General features: G+C 41.4%; 1 protein-coding gene across 2 annotated transcripts in view; it reads left to right on the plus strand.

Annotated features, from left to right (window-relative positions):
* The first annotated feature begins 3,574 nt into the window (after window positions 1-3,574).
* si:dkey-172j4.3 (diacylglycerol kinase eta) overlaps window positions 3,575-21,080 on the plus strand; it is a 145,952-nt gene continuing 128,446 nt past the window's right edge. Inside the window, exons 1-3 of one of the 2 annotated variants that reach the window (XM_037758281.1) lie at window positions 3,575-3,875; window positions 4,780-5,101; window positions 10,502-10,606. In XM_037758281.1, coding sequence (XP_037614209.1) covers window positions 5,009-5,101; window positions 10,502-10,606 — 198 coding nt within the window. In that variant the 5' untranslated portion in view covers window positions 3,575-3,875; window positions 4,780-5,008. The remainder of the gene's footprint in view (window positions 3,876-4,779; window positions 5,102-10,501; window positions 10,607-21,080) is intronic. The other variant, XM_037758282.1, reaches the window with a different exon arrangement.

A 21,080-nucleotide genomic window follows, 5' to 3' on the forward strand; every position in this document is an offset into this window, starting at 1 on the left:
GTTCCTCTGTGTGCTCCGGTGCTCCTAACGGCATCTGCAAGATTTCACAGACTGGAGGAAAACAAGCAGTCAGAGCTGATCTGAGGTCTGCTGTCCAGCTGCCGTCTATGAGAGCCGGCTGTCAATCACTCTGAACTCCGACCAAACGGTCAAACTAGGCAGCGCTGATCAAATATGAATCAATATTCTGTTACGTTAATGTCTATTTCTCTCCTCACATGTTCTCAGAATCATCTTGTAGTGCACGGTTTAGCTGTAAAATGAGAACGTTTGTGACCCGCCAGTCATTGTGGAATCTGATGAAGGAACGCCAAGTTCTGGTCACATGACCGGAGCACAGCCAATAGGAATGCTCTCTCTCTGAAATGACCTGTGATTGGTCAAAGTCTCCCGTCACAGGCTAGATGTTCTAAAGCCTGAAAACAGAGCCATGAGGAGGAGCAGAAGTCTAGTTTTCTCTCAGAACACTTGAATTACAATATGCTGAAGGTTATTATGGGATTTTAGTTCAATGATGCCAAAAATATACTGCCTACTGCAGCTTTAAATCTTGTGTGTGTCATTAGAGCTGAATGATCACTCAATGCATAAAATAGTCAAATGAGTTATTTTCAAGCAAAAAAAGCCAAATATTCTGATTCCACCTCTTCTAATGCGAGGATCTGCTGCTCTTATCTGTTTTATACCGTAAACTGAATATGTGTTTGACAAAACAAGACATCTGAAGACATCACGGTGGCTTTTGGACATTTCATGGGAGATTTATTGAGAAAATAATCAGAAGATTAATCGAAAAAAAAAGTACCTTTGTACTAAGTGTATTCTACCTCAGATGCAATCTTCCCCCTCAGTCATCTTCCTCCCTCCCTCTGCTCCATCCTTTAGCACTTCCTTCCCACCGTCGTCAAGGGCAACCAGAGGGAAAAAAGAGACGGATACAGTAACACTATCACCTGATCGGTGGGGGAATCCAGCAGGTGTGTGTGCACGTGTCTGCTTTTTCCACGCCACTGGCCGACTGTTACGACCTGATGAAAACACACATAAATGAGAAGGACACACACACACACACACACACACACACACACTGTGTAAATGAAGTGACTGTTGGCAGGCTCACAACTAATTCAGCATGAATATTTAATCAACTGTAAACAAATTACTATAGTACTGAGTGGTGCCAGTGTGTGTGTGTGCTGTGTTAGTGCATGTGTTTACGTCTGTCTCTCTCTTTCTCCTTGTTAATGTGGATGTCTCTCTCCCTTTCTAACAGAGCTTTACCCCTCTGTGGACTTTCCTCAACAACAACTCTATCGACTGAGCTGAAACCTGAGCACAAATCAGGTTTACAGGTCCAGATTTCAGAGTGCAGAAGTAGAGATTCATAAGCGTAGAAACACGCTTTGAGAGCATGTCTGGACAGAAGTTTGTTATTGCCTGCAAGAGGAATGTTGTGTCGCTAGATCTGAGCCAGCAGCGGGGCTTCCTTCTGCAGTTTCTATCCCTCACATAATAAATCAAACTATAAAAAGCAGTCACATTTGAATCCACCTTTGTGACCCATAAGCTGTTTTATTCACTCCAAAGATTTTGTGACCTGCGATCCCTTCAAACAAATCTCGTTTGTACGATTTTAAGTATGCTAGCATATAGATCTATGCACTTTGACCCCATAATGACACACGTTGAGTGACAGCCCCCTCATTTACATAATGAGTCAGAAATGCAGAAAGAAATGTGTAAAGAAAAGAATTTGGGGAAATATATGCAAAGGAAAAATTGTGCATGAATAAATACATACATTTAAAAATAAATATAAAATAAATAAATAAATAATAATATATATGCGAAACGAAATTCATTAATTTAAAATTGTATGAAAATAAATACACAAATAAATAAGTTAAATAGATAAGTCTTCGATTTCCATGACAATTGGACAAACTCTCATTTGAATCCTTCCAAAAAATCATACGAATGCAAAATACAGAAAGTAGGACACCTGATACAGTCAACAAGAACAAGAAAGAAACACCGTCAACACTGACAAATAGTTAAAGTTCAGTCCTATCTTCATGTTAGCTTTGGCCATGAACACAGCATGTGTATATGACATATTAAATGGGACATATCCTGCTCATTTCCAGGTTCATACTTGTATTTTGGGTTTCTACTAGAACATGTTTACATGCTTTAATGTTAAAAAAACACATTATTTTTTTTAGCGTCTGTGTCTTTAAGAGCCCCTCCTGAAAAAGCCCCGTCTGATTGGCTTGCAAGAAAAATATGATGCACCTTTGCAAAGGTAGGTATCTGTGTAGGTGGTAGGTGGTAGGTGTGTAGGAGGTAGGTGTGTATACCTCATACACCTGGCAATAAACACAATTCTGATTCTGATTCTGATTCTAGGCTGCAGTGAAAAAGTCTTTTTCTCAGGAAGGTTCCTAACTGACCGAAATGACTCTTAAGTAGCAGCCATGATAAGAGCTGTTTGAATCCTCTAAATGCTGAGGGAAGGTGCTTCAATGCTTCCTTTATTAGCATTCCTTTACCAAAGGAAATGAGATAATGCATTGCACGGCTGCTTTCATAGACAATGAATGGAAAGCGTGGAAAGGACAGAGGCTGTGGACACGTACCTTAATCTTAAAGTGACGCTGATGTGTCCCCTTTAAAAAAATGTTTTTCCCAAGAGCTACTGTATCACAAACATTTTCTTTATTAAAGGTCCCATATCAGCTCATTTTCAGGTTCATACTTGTATTTTGTGTTTCTACTATGTTTACATGCTGTAATGTTCCCAAAAAAACTTTATTTTCCTTGTACTGTCTGCCTGAATATATCTGTATTTACCCTCTGTCTGAAACGCTCTGTTTTAGTGCATTTCAACGGAATTGCAACTGAATTGCGTTGCCTGGCAACAGTGTGGGTCCATGTTTACTTCTTGTCAGCTGATGTTATTTACATCGACTGCAACAGGAAATAAACTGGGACACATTAAGAATGTTTACGTTTAAAACTGTATAATGGTCTATATATTGTATATTTGTGACATCACAAATGGACAGAAATCCTAACGGCTCGTTTCAAACGCACAATTTCTGAATACGGGCTGTGTGTGTTTCTCCGTATATTGAAGGTTTTGATAGTTAAACAGTATTTATAAAACACTTAAACCTGCGTAATAATGTAAAATACATGGAAAATCTCACTTTTTACATTATGGGACCTTTAAGGGCTTTTACACCAGCACTTCTTAGCTGTGGAGACACTAGTCTGCACTTCAATGAAAAGAAATGTGATATTAATCGATTTTTACTTTTCCAGTCAGTGCTGTAATTTTATACTCGCTATTGTTAATGATGTCAGGAGCTCAGTCACTTGTTCTTTTCCTCACTTAATGATGCACATCTGTTAGCATCTGGTTGTTAATTGATGTTTCTGTGTTTACATTAAGGCCTGTGTCTCTCTTGCGCGCGCATGCGTGCGTGTGCGCGTTATTTGCTCTCCGTTTAACCTCGGAACAGCGATTCAACACGGCCGCTTTCTAATCTCTCTCTCTCTCTCTCTCTCTCTCTCTCTCTCTCTCTCCTCTCTCCTCGCCCCCTGCTCCCTCCTCCTCCTCCTCCTCCTCCTACCTGATTCAGATCTGCTCCGCCGCTATGCGTATGACCGCGTCTCTCTCTGCAAGGCGAGCACCACCGGAGAGACCCGCACGCTGCTGCTGCTGCTGACCGCCAGCACCAAAACGCCGGCTGACGAGCGACCCAGGCCGGGCAACAGGAGCGGGAGCCGCCGCCGCCGCCGCCGCCGCCGCCGCCGCTGATTAACCTCCGTCCGGCGGAGCAGCCGGAGGACGAGATTAACGCGCGGAGGTAAATGATCTTCATATTCCATCGACACACGAGGGGCTTTATTTGTGCAGAGGTTTTTTTGTGACGGTGGCCGTCCAGGTCGCTCATCAATGTTTTCGCGTCTGTGACAGCTGAGCCCGTTTTGCACGGACATGCACGAGTTGAATTGGATATTGACATTTGTGTTGAGCAGTAAACGGCGACACGCACGGAATGAATGATCGAGCTGGCTGAAGCGCACGACCGCCTGTTGTGCATCCGTTTCTCTTTATGACTCCAAACATTTAGATTGAAGAGCTGAAAGCCACATAAACGTGAAACAAGCTGCGCGTGCGTGCACTGTTGTTATTTTGGTGTGTTTTTAACATGAAGTTTGGTGTGAACGGGGGCGGCAGGGAAGTGAGCTGCAGACAGCTTTTTGAATAACGTGTCCACATCGTAATCAAGGGAACGCGCCCCCATGCACGCGCACATAGCCTACATATTTTTTTGTGTGCATGCTCAAATATGATACTTAGTGATCAACATGGTCCCATATGTAATGTTACTGCATGCAGGATCCTGTGATGATCACTGTATATACAACCATCATCTTTCATCTTCACCATCATCTTCACCATCATCTTCATGGTTTGGTGTTACTTGCCTAAAGGGCCGCTCTGCATCACAACAACAGCGCTGAACTGTAAAACCTCAAAGTGTTTTCTCACCAACGCAGGAAGAAGTAAAAGAGGAACCGAGAACGAGAAGCGGTCCGTCATTGTCTCTCCGAGCTGAACTGAAAGAGTGTGATGGAGGAGGAAGAAATTAATAACAGTAGAAGAAGAAGTTTATATGTTCCTTAACCCCCCCCCCCCCCCCCCCAAAAAACCCTCCAGTGAGCTTTTCTCTCCTAATCAATAACTCATCCCTCCATCTTTTCCAGAGTTGGATAGAGAGATCGGCAAGAGTGTGGCGTCCCGGAGCCTGCTGTCCCATTCGTCATCCTCTCCTCTCTTCCTCTACTTCTCCAAGCAGCTCTCACCTCGCCAAACTCCACTCTTCCATCTCCTCCTCCTCCTCCTCCTCTGCAACTGGCAAACTTTTCATCCATTCCTTTCACACTTCTCTCTTTCTCCACCCATCTATTCTTTCCTTTCGACGGCAAGCTCGCCATGGCCTCCAAACTGAACCCCAACGTCCTGTATGTGGCGGCGCACGGCGAGTCGCTGGGGTCGCTGCAAGCGGACTCTGAAAGGACCCTTATTGTAAGTACTGCTTTAAAGCTGATCTATGCAAAGTGAAGAAGAGAAAAGAGTCATAATTCTCACCGGTTTACTTTCTTTGTGCAAATAATGGGAACAGGTTTCACTTCCAAATGCAGTAAGGGGTCAAACCCTGCAGAATCAGAGAAAAAGCCTTCATGCTTAATAAAATCTCTATTTGTGTTGTATTTTGAAACGTTTTAACAGCTTAATTTGACGACGAGGGGTAGAAAACTGATTTTAAGATTTAAAATATTTATTTATTTCTAATTTTTAAACTTTTTTATTGTGACTTGGAGTTATTTCACATCTTGTCAACATTGGAGTTATAAATCTTCAACACATTATAGCCCAAATAATATAAACATTAAAATGATATCTTTGTGAGTTGGGTTTTTGACTTTAGGCCTACAACTGTGCAAGACTGGTTTTTCAATCCCACACCTGCCTGCTCCTACATATACAATTAACTGTTCTCATCCTGCAGGGGAAATAAGACACATACTGTACAGCCCATACGACTTTCAGCTGCTAAAAACATCTTTTAGAATATGTGTAAATAAGTCATTTTAAATTAGGGCTGTCAAGCGATTAATATATTTTATCACACATTTTTTATCTGTTCTAAATGAACCTTAAAGGGAGATTTGTCAAGTATTTAATACTCTTATCAAATAAATATGCTGCTTTATGTAAATGTATGTATATATTTATTATTGTAAATCAATTAACAACACAAAACAATGACAGATATTGATCCAGAAACCCTCACAGGTACTGCATTTAGCATAAAACAATATGCTCCAATCATAACATGGCAAACTGCAGCCCAACAGGCAACAACAGCTGTCAGTGTGTCAGTGTGCTGACTTGACTATGACTTGCCCCAAACTGCATGTGATTATCATAAAGTGGACATGTCTCCCCGTGTTAGCGTGGCTTTTCTCCGGGTGCTCAGGTTGGTCGGGCGTAGGTGTGAATGTGAGCGTGAGTCTGTCTCTATGTGTCAGCCCTGTGATAGTCTGGAGACCTGTCCAGGGTGTACCCGCCTTCACCCAATGTTAGCTAGGATCGGCTCCAGCCCCCCCGCCTTCACCCAATGTTAGCTAGGATCGGCTCCAGCCCCCCCGCCTTCACCCAATGTTAACTAGGATCAGCTCCAGCCCCCCCGCCTTCACCCAATGTTAGCTGGGATCGGCTCCAGCCCCCCGCCTTCACCCAATGTTAGCTGGGATCGGCTCCAGCCCCCCCCGCGACCCCGTATGGGATAAGCCGTTACAGATAATGAATGAATGAATTAATGAATCTGGAGGTCAGAGGTCAAGGTACCCCTTTGAAAATGGCCATGCCAGTTTGTCCTCGCCAACATTTAGCGTAAGTTTGGAGCGTTATTTAACCTCCTAATAGATTTTTTAGGTTTCAAGTTTCATATGATGCCAAGATCTTCACTAGCTTTAGAACTGAGCCGCTACAGCCACCAAAAGATCGATTGCTTTAATGCGTTTAAAGCAATTGTTTAAAGCTATTGTTTAAAGAAGTTAGTGGTTGAAACCAATTTGCGTTGATGCATTATTATCACGTTCATTTTGACAGTTCTATTTTTTATGCATTTGACATAAAACAAAAAAGGGCTTCATCTTGAGCATCATCTCAACATTGGACATCCAAATCTATTAAGGGTTTTAGAAAATATCGAAACACGTAAGTATCGTGATATTATGTTGTGCGATACTGTAACGATTCTCCAAAACGCTGTACGGATTTTTAATTAAACTCTTAAAAATCCGATGGCCCGCTGTCGGGCTCGGACGCTTTTTCAAAACTTTGGAGGTTGTGGCGGGCTCGTTTTTAAAGCAAGAATAAAGTCACTGGTTATCGTATGAAACTACAAAACTTAACGCACCCATTGTTACCAACATGTCATACAAGCTTGTGGACAAGGAGGTTAAATAACGCTCCAAAGTTGGGCTAGATGTTGGCGAGGAAATGGCATGTCCATTTTCAAAGGGGTCCCTTGACCTCTGACCTCCAGATCAGTAAATGTAAATGGGTTCTATGGGTACCCACGAGTCTCCCCTTTACAGACATGCCCTCTTTATGATAATCACATGCAGTTTTTTGCATGCAGTGTGAATGTGTTATTTTTGCCTATTCTGAAATGCTTTATTTCTGGTGTCTCCTTTATACTATCACAGTTTTCCTGAAATTAAATATAAAAAAATCTCAATATATCGCCTGGCTTACAGTATTGCAATATATTGAATCGTTACTCCTGTATCATGACACGTATCGTATCACAGGATTCTGGCCGATACACAGCCCTAAAATCTATCTAAGTAAGCAGTTGAATCTCCACAGCACACAGGAAGTGATGAATCAGAACGTAACCTAAGTGTTCATACAGCAAGCAACAGAATGAACAAGTCAAGGTCAAACAGTCTGAGAGACTCAGTCAGTCAACGTGAGAACAAGAATCTTTAGTTTCCCATTCAGTGGGATTTATTTTTATGAGCATCAAGTACAAACACAATGGTTGACCAGTTGATTCCAGACATTCAGTGATTCCCAATTCTCCATGAAAAAGTCTTAAGCAGGGCTTTAAGCAGTAAGTAGTGTTCTCGGCCAGAGGGTGCGCGAGCCCAAAATGACATCATCACGTATTGTGTGTAAGGCGCGAAGGCTCCGCGAGCTGTCGCAGCGCTTGGTCACGCACCTCTGAATGTTTGTGACTAGCACGCGGGGCTTTTCAGACATGATGGCCAAAATAAGATAAAAGCAAATAACTTCAATTTAGAAGTAAAATAATTAATTAGAAAGACGGCCAATTTGATTTGAAGTGCTTTAACAGCAGGAAATCAAATTGTTTACAGGATATTTAACATTTCAACCTTTGTTTCATTCTAATACATTTAATACTTGACTCCTTTCTTTACAGGGATTGTAGAAAAGGTGATAAAGTATGTCCATGAATATGAGATATGGGTTAAAGGGACTATTTGTAAGAATCATAAATGTCTTGTTAACAGCGACACCTGTTGCCGTTAAGTCAACTAAAGTCAGCGTCCTGTTGCTGGCGCTTGTGCTCGCTCTACATAGACATGAAGGAGCATCGCTCAACACAGTGAGGAGACACACGTCAGCTAAAAGCACAATATCACTCTATATTTCAGCTGCTTGGCAGTAATGTTAGCTGACCAGACAAAGGTCTCTCCATGAATCAATGCTGATCCTAGTGTTGGCTTTTCCTGCCTCAGCCTCCCGACTGCGGTCGGAGGGAACAGGGGAGACGCCGAAGTTTTGGTCGGAGACGATAACGTTTCTCTCTGCAGAGCCCCGTCACTTCACAAGACACGGGAAACCTCTGTTGGTCTGGAGGAGCTGCAGCAGTTATTTCTGCACAAACGTCCACTGTACATTCACTAGATATTCTCAGAGCTAAACTAACTCTTCTGCAGTGTGGAGTGAGCAGCATGCACACGTGAGAGGTGGAGCAAGAGAGCGAGTGAGAACGAGCGCAGTGTGTGAGTGAAGGCAGGCAGAGGATCAGAGTACAGCAGAGACTCAGGCCCTGGAGACCAAAGCTACGGTCTCCCCTGTGTCTTCTGGCCGTGGTCGGGGTGGCCGGAGCAGGAAGAGTTAACACTGTTTTTTCACTAGATAGAATTTTCGCTTTTGGTGCTTCCGAGCCGTTTGTGTTGGAGTCTGAGTCTGAACAGCGTAGCCACATGCGAGCGTGCATGGGACACCGACCCGCAATGATTTCTAAGAGTGTAAGAAGTCACAAACAGTCCCTTTAACAGTTAATTACACTTCCTCCTCAGTATTGAGGCGTTTGGTTTATGGAGTTTTGCTGGTCACACTCGTTGACTTCTTGCTTCTTCACAGAATCTTTTGTTTGTTTGCCCTTTGGCGTTTCAGAGAATACTGCAAAGAACAACACGTTGAGCATAAACACTGTATTTCTTTAGGAATATAGAGACCTAAAGTGAAGTTTACATTTTCTGTTTTAAAGTTGCACTTGTCTTACACCCCTTAAAATCAAGAAGGCCTTGCGACCACCCCAGTGCCCAGTGGAGTAGAGAACAATCTGGACATCTGGACAGATGACACTTTTACAAAAGCTGAAAGAATTAAACATGCAAAAATATCCAGATGAATCCAAAATGTGAAGGTTTCTTCAGCAGTATTTGGTGTGAAAGGGCTGCTTGTGCTCATCACCTCAGTGTTTTCTAAATGGAGGCTAAGGCTCTACCTACAACTATTTTTATTATTGACACTTGTAGATAGTTAAAATCTCACCGCACACCAGATTTTAGCTTCAACATATGTTTTATTGCACTTTAACATTAAATTAAACAGAGCACTGTTTTCACTTCCATGCTGTGCTACATTCCTGCAAATGTACAAATTACGGCTGCATGTTGGAAAGAAAATCACTTTGCAATATTTTTTCCTGCTATATACTGTTTATTGCAATATGAAAAATTACAGGAATATTCACCCTACCCCTTTGTTAGCTATATTTTAAAGTTAAAAGCATCAATCTGGTGCACTTTGAGAGCAAAATTAGCAACATTAAGAGGCTAGGTAAACTATTTTATGCTCTTTATTTAATCATAAACACGCTGGTTGTATAGATAATATCTATACCTAAAAGTGAAGCCAAAACATCTGGATCACCGGCTAACTTTAGGAAGCGCTTGATTTGATACGCCGCAGAGTTCTCTATGAGCAGAACGCACATTTTAAACGTCAACATTACAGCGATCATGTTCATTTCATTGTGGGAAGCCAAAATCATGAACGCGATTAGTATTCGATTAATTGTGCAGCCCTACTTGTCGTGTGTCATTTGTACGCCGCTTTTTAAGTGTAATTTGTATGCCTCAGAACAAAACTACGGGAACATCCGCAGTTAGGTTTAGGCAACAAAACGACTTAGTTAGATTTAGGAAAAACGTCATTGTTTGGCTTAAAATAAGTCCAGAAAAACACACGTCACAAATGTCACCTTACAAAACAAACCCCCGGTCTTGAACACCGGTCTCCTGGTAAAAAGTCCTGTGTTTGTTTGACCCCCCCACCTCCCCTCCTGCCTAACATAAATAGTCTCTCTCACTTTTAATTCTACGTCACTAGCTCTGAGCGTAGCATATTTACACGGATGCATTAACATGCAAAATGCAAGAACGGCGTTCTTATTGCACGCTTTTTATTGCACATTATCATGTCATTCATACACTTTTTCGTGCGAACAGGCTGCTCACATGAGTTCTGGGTGGTAAAGACCTACAAATTCAGTAAATTTGTTCTTCACAGGGCTCTAGATATTGTATATTGGTAATATCTGACAATTATCCAACATAGATTTTCAGTAATTGTTCTTTATTCTTCTTCTTCCAGGCTGGAGAAGCTGGAGAAGAGTCATCAGACAGCGACGGGGAACAAGAGGAGACGTCACACAAGTTGATCCGCAAAGTGTCGACCTCGGGACAGATACGTGCCAAGGTAGGAAAAGACGGAGTGAAAGAGAATAAATGTGTGTGTGTGGGTGAGATTATACCTTTTTTTATCTGTTTTAACAGTGTTACCAGAGAAGTGTCTGGGAATATCAGAGAATCCTACAGTTTATTCTTTCACCATCTTCTATTCTAGATGTAGTTTTTTTGAATATCGTACCTTTTTGGAGAGCTTTTTGACTTTATACATATTAAACTCCTGCAAGGTAAAAAGTAATATTAGCAAACCAGGGAGGGATGAAAGTTCTCTTAACTTAGTCTGGGAAAGTTGTAGAATGTTTCATCAGGGCCCCGCTGGGAATCCTGATTCAAACATTTGAGTTGCTCATTTATTGAAGAGGTGATATTAAGATTTAAACATCTCACCACAGAATGGATGTGTGCATGTGGATGTGTGCATGTGGATTTGAAGGACTCTTGCTTTTATGAAGCTTTAACTTGGATTTAACTTGTTTGCTGCATCAGTAGCACAATGTGTCTTCTGTGTCTTCGATTGTCTCTCTCTGGTGTTGAACACTTGAATCAGACTTGTATCTTATCCGATGTGTCTGCGTCTGCTGAGGTCAGCTGACTTCCTGCTCAGGCCTTGCCCACTTCCTGGCTGCGTCGTTTTCCTTTCTTACCACCACCGTGATGACTTGTGAGTTGTGTTCAAGTCTCTGATAGCCGATGTGACGTAATCACACAGTGACAGCTTTCTCTCTCTGATAGCTGCTTCTTGACGTCTGGACTGTGTTTTACAGGAAGATATTGATGGTTTGATATCAGCCTCTTACTGGCAAATCCACTCACACACACTAATCTGCCTCATTATTTATTGATGAGCTAATATCTGCATTATTTTCAAAGCAAACACACAGATGACAGCTGTCCAAACTATCATCATACATGTGTTGAACTCATTATCCATTACCCACATTGACCGTCAACTGTAAATCATGCTCCGATCAATAGCAAACACAGGATACCTGGCAACCCCTGTCGTCATGGTACCGGCATCCCATAATGACACATTTGTTCCTGGAGCAGATAATGGTATTGGATATCAGTCTGGTATTGATCGGCTAATCTCATTGGACACCGCTGTAATGTGGTGTTTAGGGTGATGTGCACGCCCATATGAGGGCGTAAGAACACCATACAGTGTTGCCATGGTTTCAGGGTCTCGGGGCAGGAAGTAGGGGAATATTTTAACCTTTTTTTAGTGTCACTTGTGTAGTTGTTTCTGTGTCTCTAACAAGTCAGCCAGTAGAAGATTATGGCTGCTTTTTCTTTTAATAGTCCAGACTACAGCCTCCCTCACAAAGTACTTCCTGTTGTATGCAGTATACATACAGTTAGGAGACTTTGTCATAACATTATGCCTTGAACTTTGACCTTCTTTCTTATCTACCTGCTGCGCAGAGGATTGTGGGTCAGAATAGCCAGAAAAGCATGCTGGCTTGCACACTGCAAAATATGAGCGGATGTAGTAGGACATCCTGGTATTTTTGGCACAATGTATTTGACATACTATGTATTGGGACATACTAAATCTTTTTTTTGACAGTATGGTAGTATGGCTGTTGGAACGCACAGTAAGACAATATGATTTTTATTTTAATTTAGAAAAAAACTGTATTAATCTAAACGAATTTCCGTTACATCGTAAGTATTAAACGGTGTACATGTAAGGTACAACAAACTAGATAAATCTACAATAACGGATACAAAATAGTTAAATTAAAGTATTTTAAAAAATGTACTTATAACTAGGGCTGTCAATAATTTCTTGAATGCATTAATGCAATTTTTAGGTTGTAGCAGGTTGAAATCTTCAACTGGAATTTTACAATTGTGTTTATATGGTATATTTTATATATGTATTGTTGAAAATGAACTAAAATTGGACAAAAATTTAATTTTTCATTTATACAAAAAGTAGAGTACAGTAAACATCAAACATGACAGAAAAACATAGTGGCATACATGTTATGTGGGATTTTTAAATTAAATTTCTCAAGTCTTATTGACTATACAGTGTATATACAGTGTGTATATATATATATATATATTTATATATATATATATATATAATATGGGGGACAGATCATCTGGGATAGCTTTACAAACAGTAGCGAGTTCGCTATATGTGACAGGAGTATTCAGTTTCGGTGTGATGACGTCATCAGAGGCTGCTGCTAGTGGCGGCTAAGGATCTCAGATCCACCATCTGTCAATCAAATTTGACAGTGCTATGATTAGTTCTGTGTGTGTGTGTGTGTGTGTGTGTGTGTGCGTGTGCGTTGATTAGACTGTGTGTACCTCCAGTCATGTGACTTAGATTAAACTAGTCATGGACTCCAGGATTACACTGCAGTGATAACAATGGCCTGAGCGGATTAGTGTGTTTGTTTGTTTGGTACATGTGGGGGAGCATATTGGTGTGTGAGTGTATTTTGGGCTCATATATGTGTGTGTTTGGGGTTGTACTACTAAACAGCCTCTTAGTCCCCGTGTCATGCGCCGCCTCCCCTCACACTTGTTAAGAAGGTGCTAATTCTTATCAAGTGTGACACGACATCCTGACACCATTAGATTAATTCACCCATAAGTCCCTCAATAATTACACAGATGCAGCGATAGCCCTCAGAAGATGAGGCGTGTCATTTCCATGTCGCTCTGGAGACATTCTTGTTGGCTGTAATTAAATATCTTTGGGTTTTTTTGACATGGGGGCATCAGCAGAGATCATTTTTATCTCACTAGAAGTCAAAGACTCACTTTAGTCCCTCCTTACAAGTTCATTCTTTTACATTTGAGTATAATAGCCTTGATTTCAGACTAAATATATTTTTAGTTTGAATGGATTTCTTGATGCACAAGTTCATGAAACTTGTTAATTATTTTTGCTGTGTCATGTTAAGCCTTCAGGAAATGGTAGTAAAATCACCAGCCCTGCCCTGGCAGCCAGCTGTATGTGATGGGCAAATGCTCACACTGTAAATGTTTTGTTGCTGCTGTTTTGTAATCAAAGTGAATGTGACCTTGGAGATGTGCTAATTGGCTGACTCTGTAAACGTCAGCCTGTCTGACTGGATTTGAAGACTGATGATGGAGATTGATTTGCTGTACGTGTGTGTTCTTGTTTACAGATCTTCTGTGTGAATCAGTTTCAGTTTTTGACCTAAGGTCTAAAACTGTGTAGAACTAGTTTTTTTAGTCCTGCACCAACTCATCCTGCAGGGAAAATAAGACACACCCTTTGGCTGTAATGGTGTTCCGGTGTACGTAGCCGCACACAGAATATGTTGGTATGTAGATTGATGTACGTAATGCAGGAACAAAGTTCAAACATTTAGCCATACGCCATATGCCACATATTCTGAGGTTAGCACTAGAGTTGTTCCGATACCGATACTAGTATTGGAAATTCGTCCGAGACTGCCCAAAATTCGGTATTGTGTATCAGCGAGTACGTCAGTCTATGCACCGATCCGATACCCTCATTTATTAACCCAGAGAAAAATCAACTTGCTCAACCGTAAATTTGTTCTCCTCTCCCGCTCCAAAACAGCAGCCTTCACCATGCTGTCGCCCTGGAGGTATCATGGCTGCCTCTGGCTACTACTGTTTTAGAGCAGAGAAGAAGAACTGATTGCAGGTAGTTTGTCACGTGGCGATCGATAGCAAACAACAACAGTGCGGTGCTGGTGGAGAGTGTAACGGTAGTGAGAGCGGGGAAAATATCAACCATTTGGAAATCTATTTCACTGTGGAAAATCCACTGTATAGTCAAACTGAATAATAAAAGAAAGTTCTATTTCCTTCATTCTCTGTATGTATTTATTCATGTTTTACAGGGTTCAACCTGAGCCACACCCGACAACACAGATAGTAATCATATCACATCCGTACATGGTCAGTAGTAGACAGCTGTTTACTAGTACTACTACTACTACTACTACTATTACTACTAATAATAACTATATATATCTTTTATCACGTTGGTATCGGATCGATACTCTGTATCGGCCGATACCGCAAGTTCAGGTATCGGAATCTGTATCGGGAAGGAAAGAATGGTATCGGAACATCTGGAGTTAGCACATTAAGCACAGTAGATTGGCGTGCGGGTCAGTCACACTATGGGGAGCGCAAATGAAGCGCTGGAGCTGAAAACTCGTCTGCAGGTCACCGGTCAGCTACAACAGCAAAAGCAAGAGAGTTGTATATAAGACAAGGACGATGTGTCGTGTCGCTCCACCATTGTAGGGATGTGAATGGAAACACATCCAACATGCTAATCAACATCCGACGGCATCACCGGCATCATAAATGTTCTGATGCTTTGAATATTTAAATATAGCCGAGGTGGAACTAGGGCTGGGCGCTATGGCCGATATAGGTAATTTCATGTCTCGATAACGATCACCATAAAGAATGTTTTCTGGTAATATATGAAATAAAGCCTATTTTTTGTTTACTCCTGTGTGAATTCATTATTTGACAAATAAAAAATATTTTCTCATTTTATTAAGAATTCTGCAAAATGAACAAAACAGTTTCAAGTGAAATTATAGAGAAAAAATAAATAAATATAGACTTAGTCTATATTTGATCTAAACAGGCCTGGCATGTTTAGATAAGAAATGTAATATGAATCAAAAACAGCTGATAGATTAATTTTCCAGGACAGGTGACAGACATTAAGGCCCAGAATTTATACATACAAATCTTGGTCTGAAGCAACTGCATGTAAGGTGTATATAGCCTCCATAACCTCAGTGATTATTATATCATTGGTTATAATCTCAGAGGTTAGCTGTAGACAGGATCTTTGTGCACTAGTTTTGGACCTGCTTTGTTTATATTCGGTGTCCTTGCAATGTACAATTAATAGACATGTAGTTTGATAGCGTCAAACATTCATAACTATTGAAAATGTGCTGCTACACATTTAATTATGATCTGTTATCTGGGGGTGTGCACGGCTTCTCCATAGATGACTTTATGTATCCGTTAGCCGTAGTATGTAGTGCAACAGAGATCCTGTTCCTACAGAGGTGGCCACAAACAAAGCCGGTTAATGACAACCTACTGCCTGCACTCCAATTGTGCCTGTAGTGGGGTGTGTTTGCCTCAACTTTGCAGCAGATGGTTTTCCGGTCCGTGTCGGACTTTCTTACGAGTTGTTCTGTTTTGGTTGGGCTGAGTCTGAGAACGTTTCCGCATGTTGTGCCCTCTCCAATCCAAACAGCTGATTGATCTGCTCTGCTCCTGCTCTGCTCTGCTCTGCTCTGCTCTGATCTGCTCTGCTCCTGCTCTGCTCTGCTCTGCTCCTGCTCTGCTCTGCTCTGCTTCTGCTCCTGCTCCTGCTCTGCTCTGCTTCTGTTCCTGCTCTGCTCTGCTCTGCTCCTGTCTCTGCCCTGCTCCTGCTCCTGCTCCTGCTCCTGCTCCTGCTCCTGCTCCTGCTCCTGCTCCTGCTCCTGCTCTGCTCTGCTCCTGCTCTGCTCTGCTCTGCTCTGCTCCTGCTCTGCTCCTGTTCCTGCTCCTGCTTCTGCTCTGCTCTGCTCCTGCTCCTGCTCTGCTCTGCTCTGCTCCTGCTGTGCTCTGCTCTGCTCCTGCTCTGCTCCTGCTCTGCTCCTGCTCTGCTCTGCTCTGCCCCTGCTCTGCTCTGCTCTGCTCCTGCTCTGCTCCTGTTCCTGCTCCTGCTCCTGCTCCTGCTCTGCTCTGCTCCTGCTCTGCTCCTGCTCTGCTCTGACCTCTTGCCTTTTTGGGTGTTGGTTCAGCGTTCGTATGTATAATGCAGAAGTGTTTGAAATGTTCCTTATCTATAGAATGAAAATAGTTCACCAAATGTGCACTACCTCCGTCCCCAAGAAGCACACTAACTGTCTGTTCTTTTATTTCAATGAAAGGAAACATATCCTTATGCATTTGGAGCTTTCTCCCGCTGTACTGAACTAGCACAGAGCTCCTAATCCGGGGTATGAACCAAACCACGACTTCTATGTGCCGTTACACCCCTAATAAAACTATTATTATTATTATTATTATTATTATTATTGTTATTATTATTAATAGCCCTGATGTTTAGTTTTTAATATAAAAAATGCTCTTAATGCTAAGACGTGTACCTCGTAAACCGCAAGGTCCTCAGTTTGTTGCAAGTCATGTCCTTTCTCTCCCCACATTTCCTGTCTGCTCCTAGACTATACTGTTTTATGGGATTAATATTATATCAAATAAAGGCAAAAATACCCATAACATGAAAGTATATATAAAGAGATGCTCATATATAGATGGTCAGCTGTTTAAAAACATTAAAACAAAGAGAAAAGCAGCTGCTGTGACATCTGATGTCAGAGCAGAGGTGATAGTGTCAATTTTCACAGATCACATTCGAATAAGGAAGTCCGTTTCTAATTTGAGTTATTCAAATGTTTCTAACCAACATGACTAATTTAAGAAGTGAAAGACAAAAACAAAACTTTATTTATATGTACTGTTTATTGTCATGGTTAGGCCTGATATGAATAGCCTGCACTGACTGTTATCTTTATTTATTATAATAGTTTAGGGTTTTTATTTAGTAAATGGGAGGTTCTTAAAAGGTTAGAAGTACAAGTGTGTATGTTTTTGTGCCAACAAGTGAACATGCAGCTCTACATATAACAGCCAATCAATAGCATCCATTACATCCAGATATATATTTTATATATGATGCTTTATTGTAGAACACAGCAGAATTCACAGTCCAGTATACGTAATCAATACAGTGATGCATCAGATCTTGAAAACACAGCCATGTTTTGGGCGTATTTGTTTACTTAATCTATTTTAGGACAAATACTTACCATCAATTAACATCCTAAAAGCATTTCCACAAAAAAATGCAGACAGTTGGAGCCATAGACGTGGAAATCAGATGAGTTCCAGAACAGAGTAGGAACTGTTCTTGCTTTATCTCCGTTAATACACCATGCTACGTCACATTAGCTTATCTCAATCAGACATTCACTGCTATTCATGACCATGCAACTATCTGCTGAGCAACGCTGGTTGTTCGTCGTCATCTGTCTTTGACTCTAATATTGCTTGTTGATACATAATCTGCTGCCTGTTTTAGAGTGCAAGGTTTATGAATTATGTCAAGAAGCAGCATCTTGTTTGCCACAGGAAGCAGTTGGCTTGTTGGATATGGACATGTGATGCTACATTTGATGCTTCTAAGGTTTTGTGCACTCAGTGATTTTAGAGAGACAAATTGTCAACTGTGTCACCAGGTGTAACAAAGGTCTGTAGTTAGCTACATAAGTGTATGTGCTGTGAGTGACCTGTGACCTCCTCTTTACTTTCTCTTTGTCTGTCTTTCTCTTTCTATCCCCAGGCTCAGTTACATAAGGTTTCACACTCTTTTCTTCTTCCTCTTTTCTCCCATCCTCCTTTTCACCTCCTCCTCCTCCTCCTGTTTGCCTTGCTCTCATTTACTGTGTGGAAAATAAAGGAGACACAGGAAGAGAATGAGGCGGAAGAGCAAACAGCTCCTGTAAATTGTGTGCGATTGTGATTTGTGTGTGTGGCTTTGACTAGGCCGATCACACAAGCTGTAATGGACGTACACACACACACACACACACACAGAAAAGGGGAGTCCCTTCATCATGTTTATATCTTCATTATTCTACCTTTATATCCCCATCTCTCCTCCAGGATCATTCCTATTACTTCTATCACACCTCTTCTTCCTCATCCTGTTTGTCTTCTTCTCTCGCTCTGCACTCTTTAATTATTATTTTTTTAAATGTCATTTGTCCATTTTTATTTATTTATCAATGGGTGTCTCCCACTAAAACATACCATTAAAATAAACACCAGCAACCTAAACCCCATCACACCTTTTTCCTATTTCCATCTTATTATTTCTCCTATTACGGGACTGTTTTTGGAGCATCTTTTTTAGATGCGAGCAATCAATAAATCTGAACTTTTCTCTGCTTCCCAAATAAACCTTCTAAAATAGCAGCACCATCAGATTATATAACCAGTCGTATTTCTGGCGTTTTGAGTGGTGACCAACAGGTAACACCGTTTTTTTTATCCATTCCTGTGGATTTCCTGCTTTGGAATCAAACCCATATTATATTTGTTCTGTTTTATCTGCATCTCGCTCCCAGTGCAGAAATCTGTGTGGGTGTTCACCGCAATGGAGATGAGGACGAGTTATAGTGTGTGTGTGTGTGTGTGTGTGTGTGTGTGGGACGGTAAACTGAAATGGCTTGAGGAGAGTGCATGAGTGTGTGGGATGGCCAGTGGTGTGTGTGTGTGCGCGCTTTGATTTATGCCCTTGGGTTGATGTGATACAGCTGCAATAGTGTGTGGGTCAATACTGAGAGAGATGGAAAGAGATGGAGGGAGAGATGGAGGTAGACAAAAGGGAGAAAATGAGTTAGTGGAAGAGGGAGAGAGAGAGATGGAGGCAGAGTGGAAAGTAGCAGAGAGAGAGAGATCCAGAGTCAGTTATATAAGACAGCGAGCAGCAGGCTCTAATACCCATATTTACCGTCACAACAGGTTGACTGGAGAGGAGGCAGCCGGGCTATTTAAGACGTGTTGTTCAGTTGCTGCTACACAGATTGCATAAAACACATTGTTTTTGTCCTTAAGGCTGTACAAACGAGCTCAATAAAACATTAGAGAAGCCATTTTTAGAAATGTTTTGAATTGTTTAAAGAGGACCTATTATGCTTCAGTGCCGTTTCCTCTTTCCTTCAGTGTGTTCTATAGTGGTTTGTGCATGTAAAAGGTCTGCAAAGTTACAAAAGCCACACCAAAGGGAGTTCCTCTCCCACACAGAAACACTGCTCCTGAACTGCCTGAAACGCCTTGATTGAAGTCCCGCCTTTTCTTCCATAACTTGGAGATGTCACCAAGTAACACATTTGCATAGCGGCTAGTTTGGCACACCCACAAAGCTAGTTAGAGCGGAGCTGGAGTGGAGTCCAAAGAGTTTGGTTTGGTTGCCCAATCACAACAGCTGACTGGGCTTTTCAGGAGGGGGGGGGGGGGGTCAGGCAGGAGCTCAAACGGAGTGCTTAAGACAGAGGGTGAGAGAGCCAGTATGAGAAAAAAATGTTTCTGAACATTAAAGCATGTAAACATGTTCTAATAGAAAGTATGCACCTGAAAATAAGCATAAGGTCCCCTTTAAAATGGCTTACTTTCTTCTGGTCTATTGGTGCGATGCTACCTTTAACAGCAACTGCAACAACCTGTTGATAGAGAGTAAAACCAAGGGATGTCGTACAGCTGTTCTCATCTGTTTCATATGACAAACATGCATAGCCACATTTTTGGTAAATGCCAGATTTTTTCTTTGTATTTTTTTTTTTTTATTCTTTTTTTTTTTATTTGGATTGCCATTAGATTCCATAGAGTGGATGGTAGTGTTCGTGGGGTCCACGCAGTGGGCAACCTCCGGGTTTGAGAAGTGAAGCCAATGCTGAAGAGCCTTAAACCTGCATTCTCTCTACCAGCCAGCAGGGGGTGACTCCTCTGGTTCTATAGAAGTCTATGAGAAAATGAGCCTACTTCTCTCTTGATTTATTACCTCAGTAAACATTGTAAACATGAGTTTATGATCTCAATCTCTAGTTTCAAGTCTTCTTCAATACAGCATGATGTTCATTATGTAAATGATGGTCCCATTTAGAGTCAGATAGACCATAAAGCAGGGGATGCTTTAGGGCGGGGCTACCTTGTGATTGACAGCTCGCTACCACAGCGTTGTCCGGTCTGGGAGTCGTTCGTGTTTTCATCTTACAACTTTAACCCTTTCACAGTATGTTTTCACTTCATGAAAGTTAAATGTAACAATTTGTGCAACTGAAAATCGTCTTATTCAGCATTCGGTTATGCTTAGCTCCATCCTCTTGTGTCACTTCTGGTTGCAAAAGATTAAGATGGCGACGGCCAAAATACCGAACTTGAGGCTTCAAAATGGCAGTCCACAAACCAATGAGGACGTCACGGTGACTATGGCCTCTTCATATATACAGTCTATGGGTGCACACAAAACGATAAAAACAATCAATTTAAAATTCACATAGTATCAATGAAACGAGAAAAGATAGAACAAGAAAAACACAGATCAATAAATGCATAAGCTAATTTATTCAAAAATTTACATTTGAGAAGGTAGACAATAGAAACTTGCAATGAGAACCAAAAATATATTGTCAGAATAACAGGCCAAAGTAAGAATGAATGAATCCTAAAAACACTAAAGTGGGATCTAAAGCATCCAAGCTGATAAATATTTAAAGGTCAAAAAGTGTGAAATGTTTCCCAGTAAATTCTCAAACACAAACACAAAGCAGATAAATTGTTCTCTTCACTCTGAAGCCTCCACAGAGATGTGTAGCCCTGCTGGTAGAGCAGAAGACCCAGATCAGTGTGTCTAGTGTCACATGCCAGTCAAA

Source organism: Sebastes umbrosus, chromosome 22, assembly GCF_015220745.1.
Source record: "Sebastes umbrosus isolate fSebUmb1 chromosome 22, fSebUmb1.pri, whole genome shotgun sequence".
In the NCBI taxonomy this organism is placed as follows: domain Eukaryota; kingdom Metazoa; phylum Chordata; class Actinopteri; order Perciformes; family Sebastidae; genus Sebastes; species Sebastes umbrosus.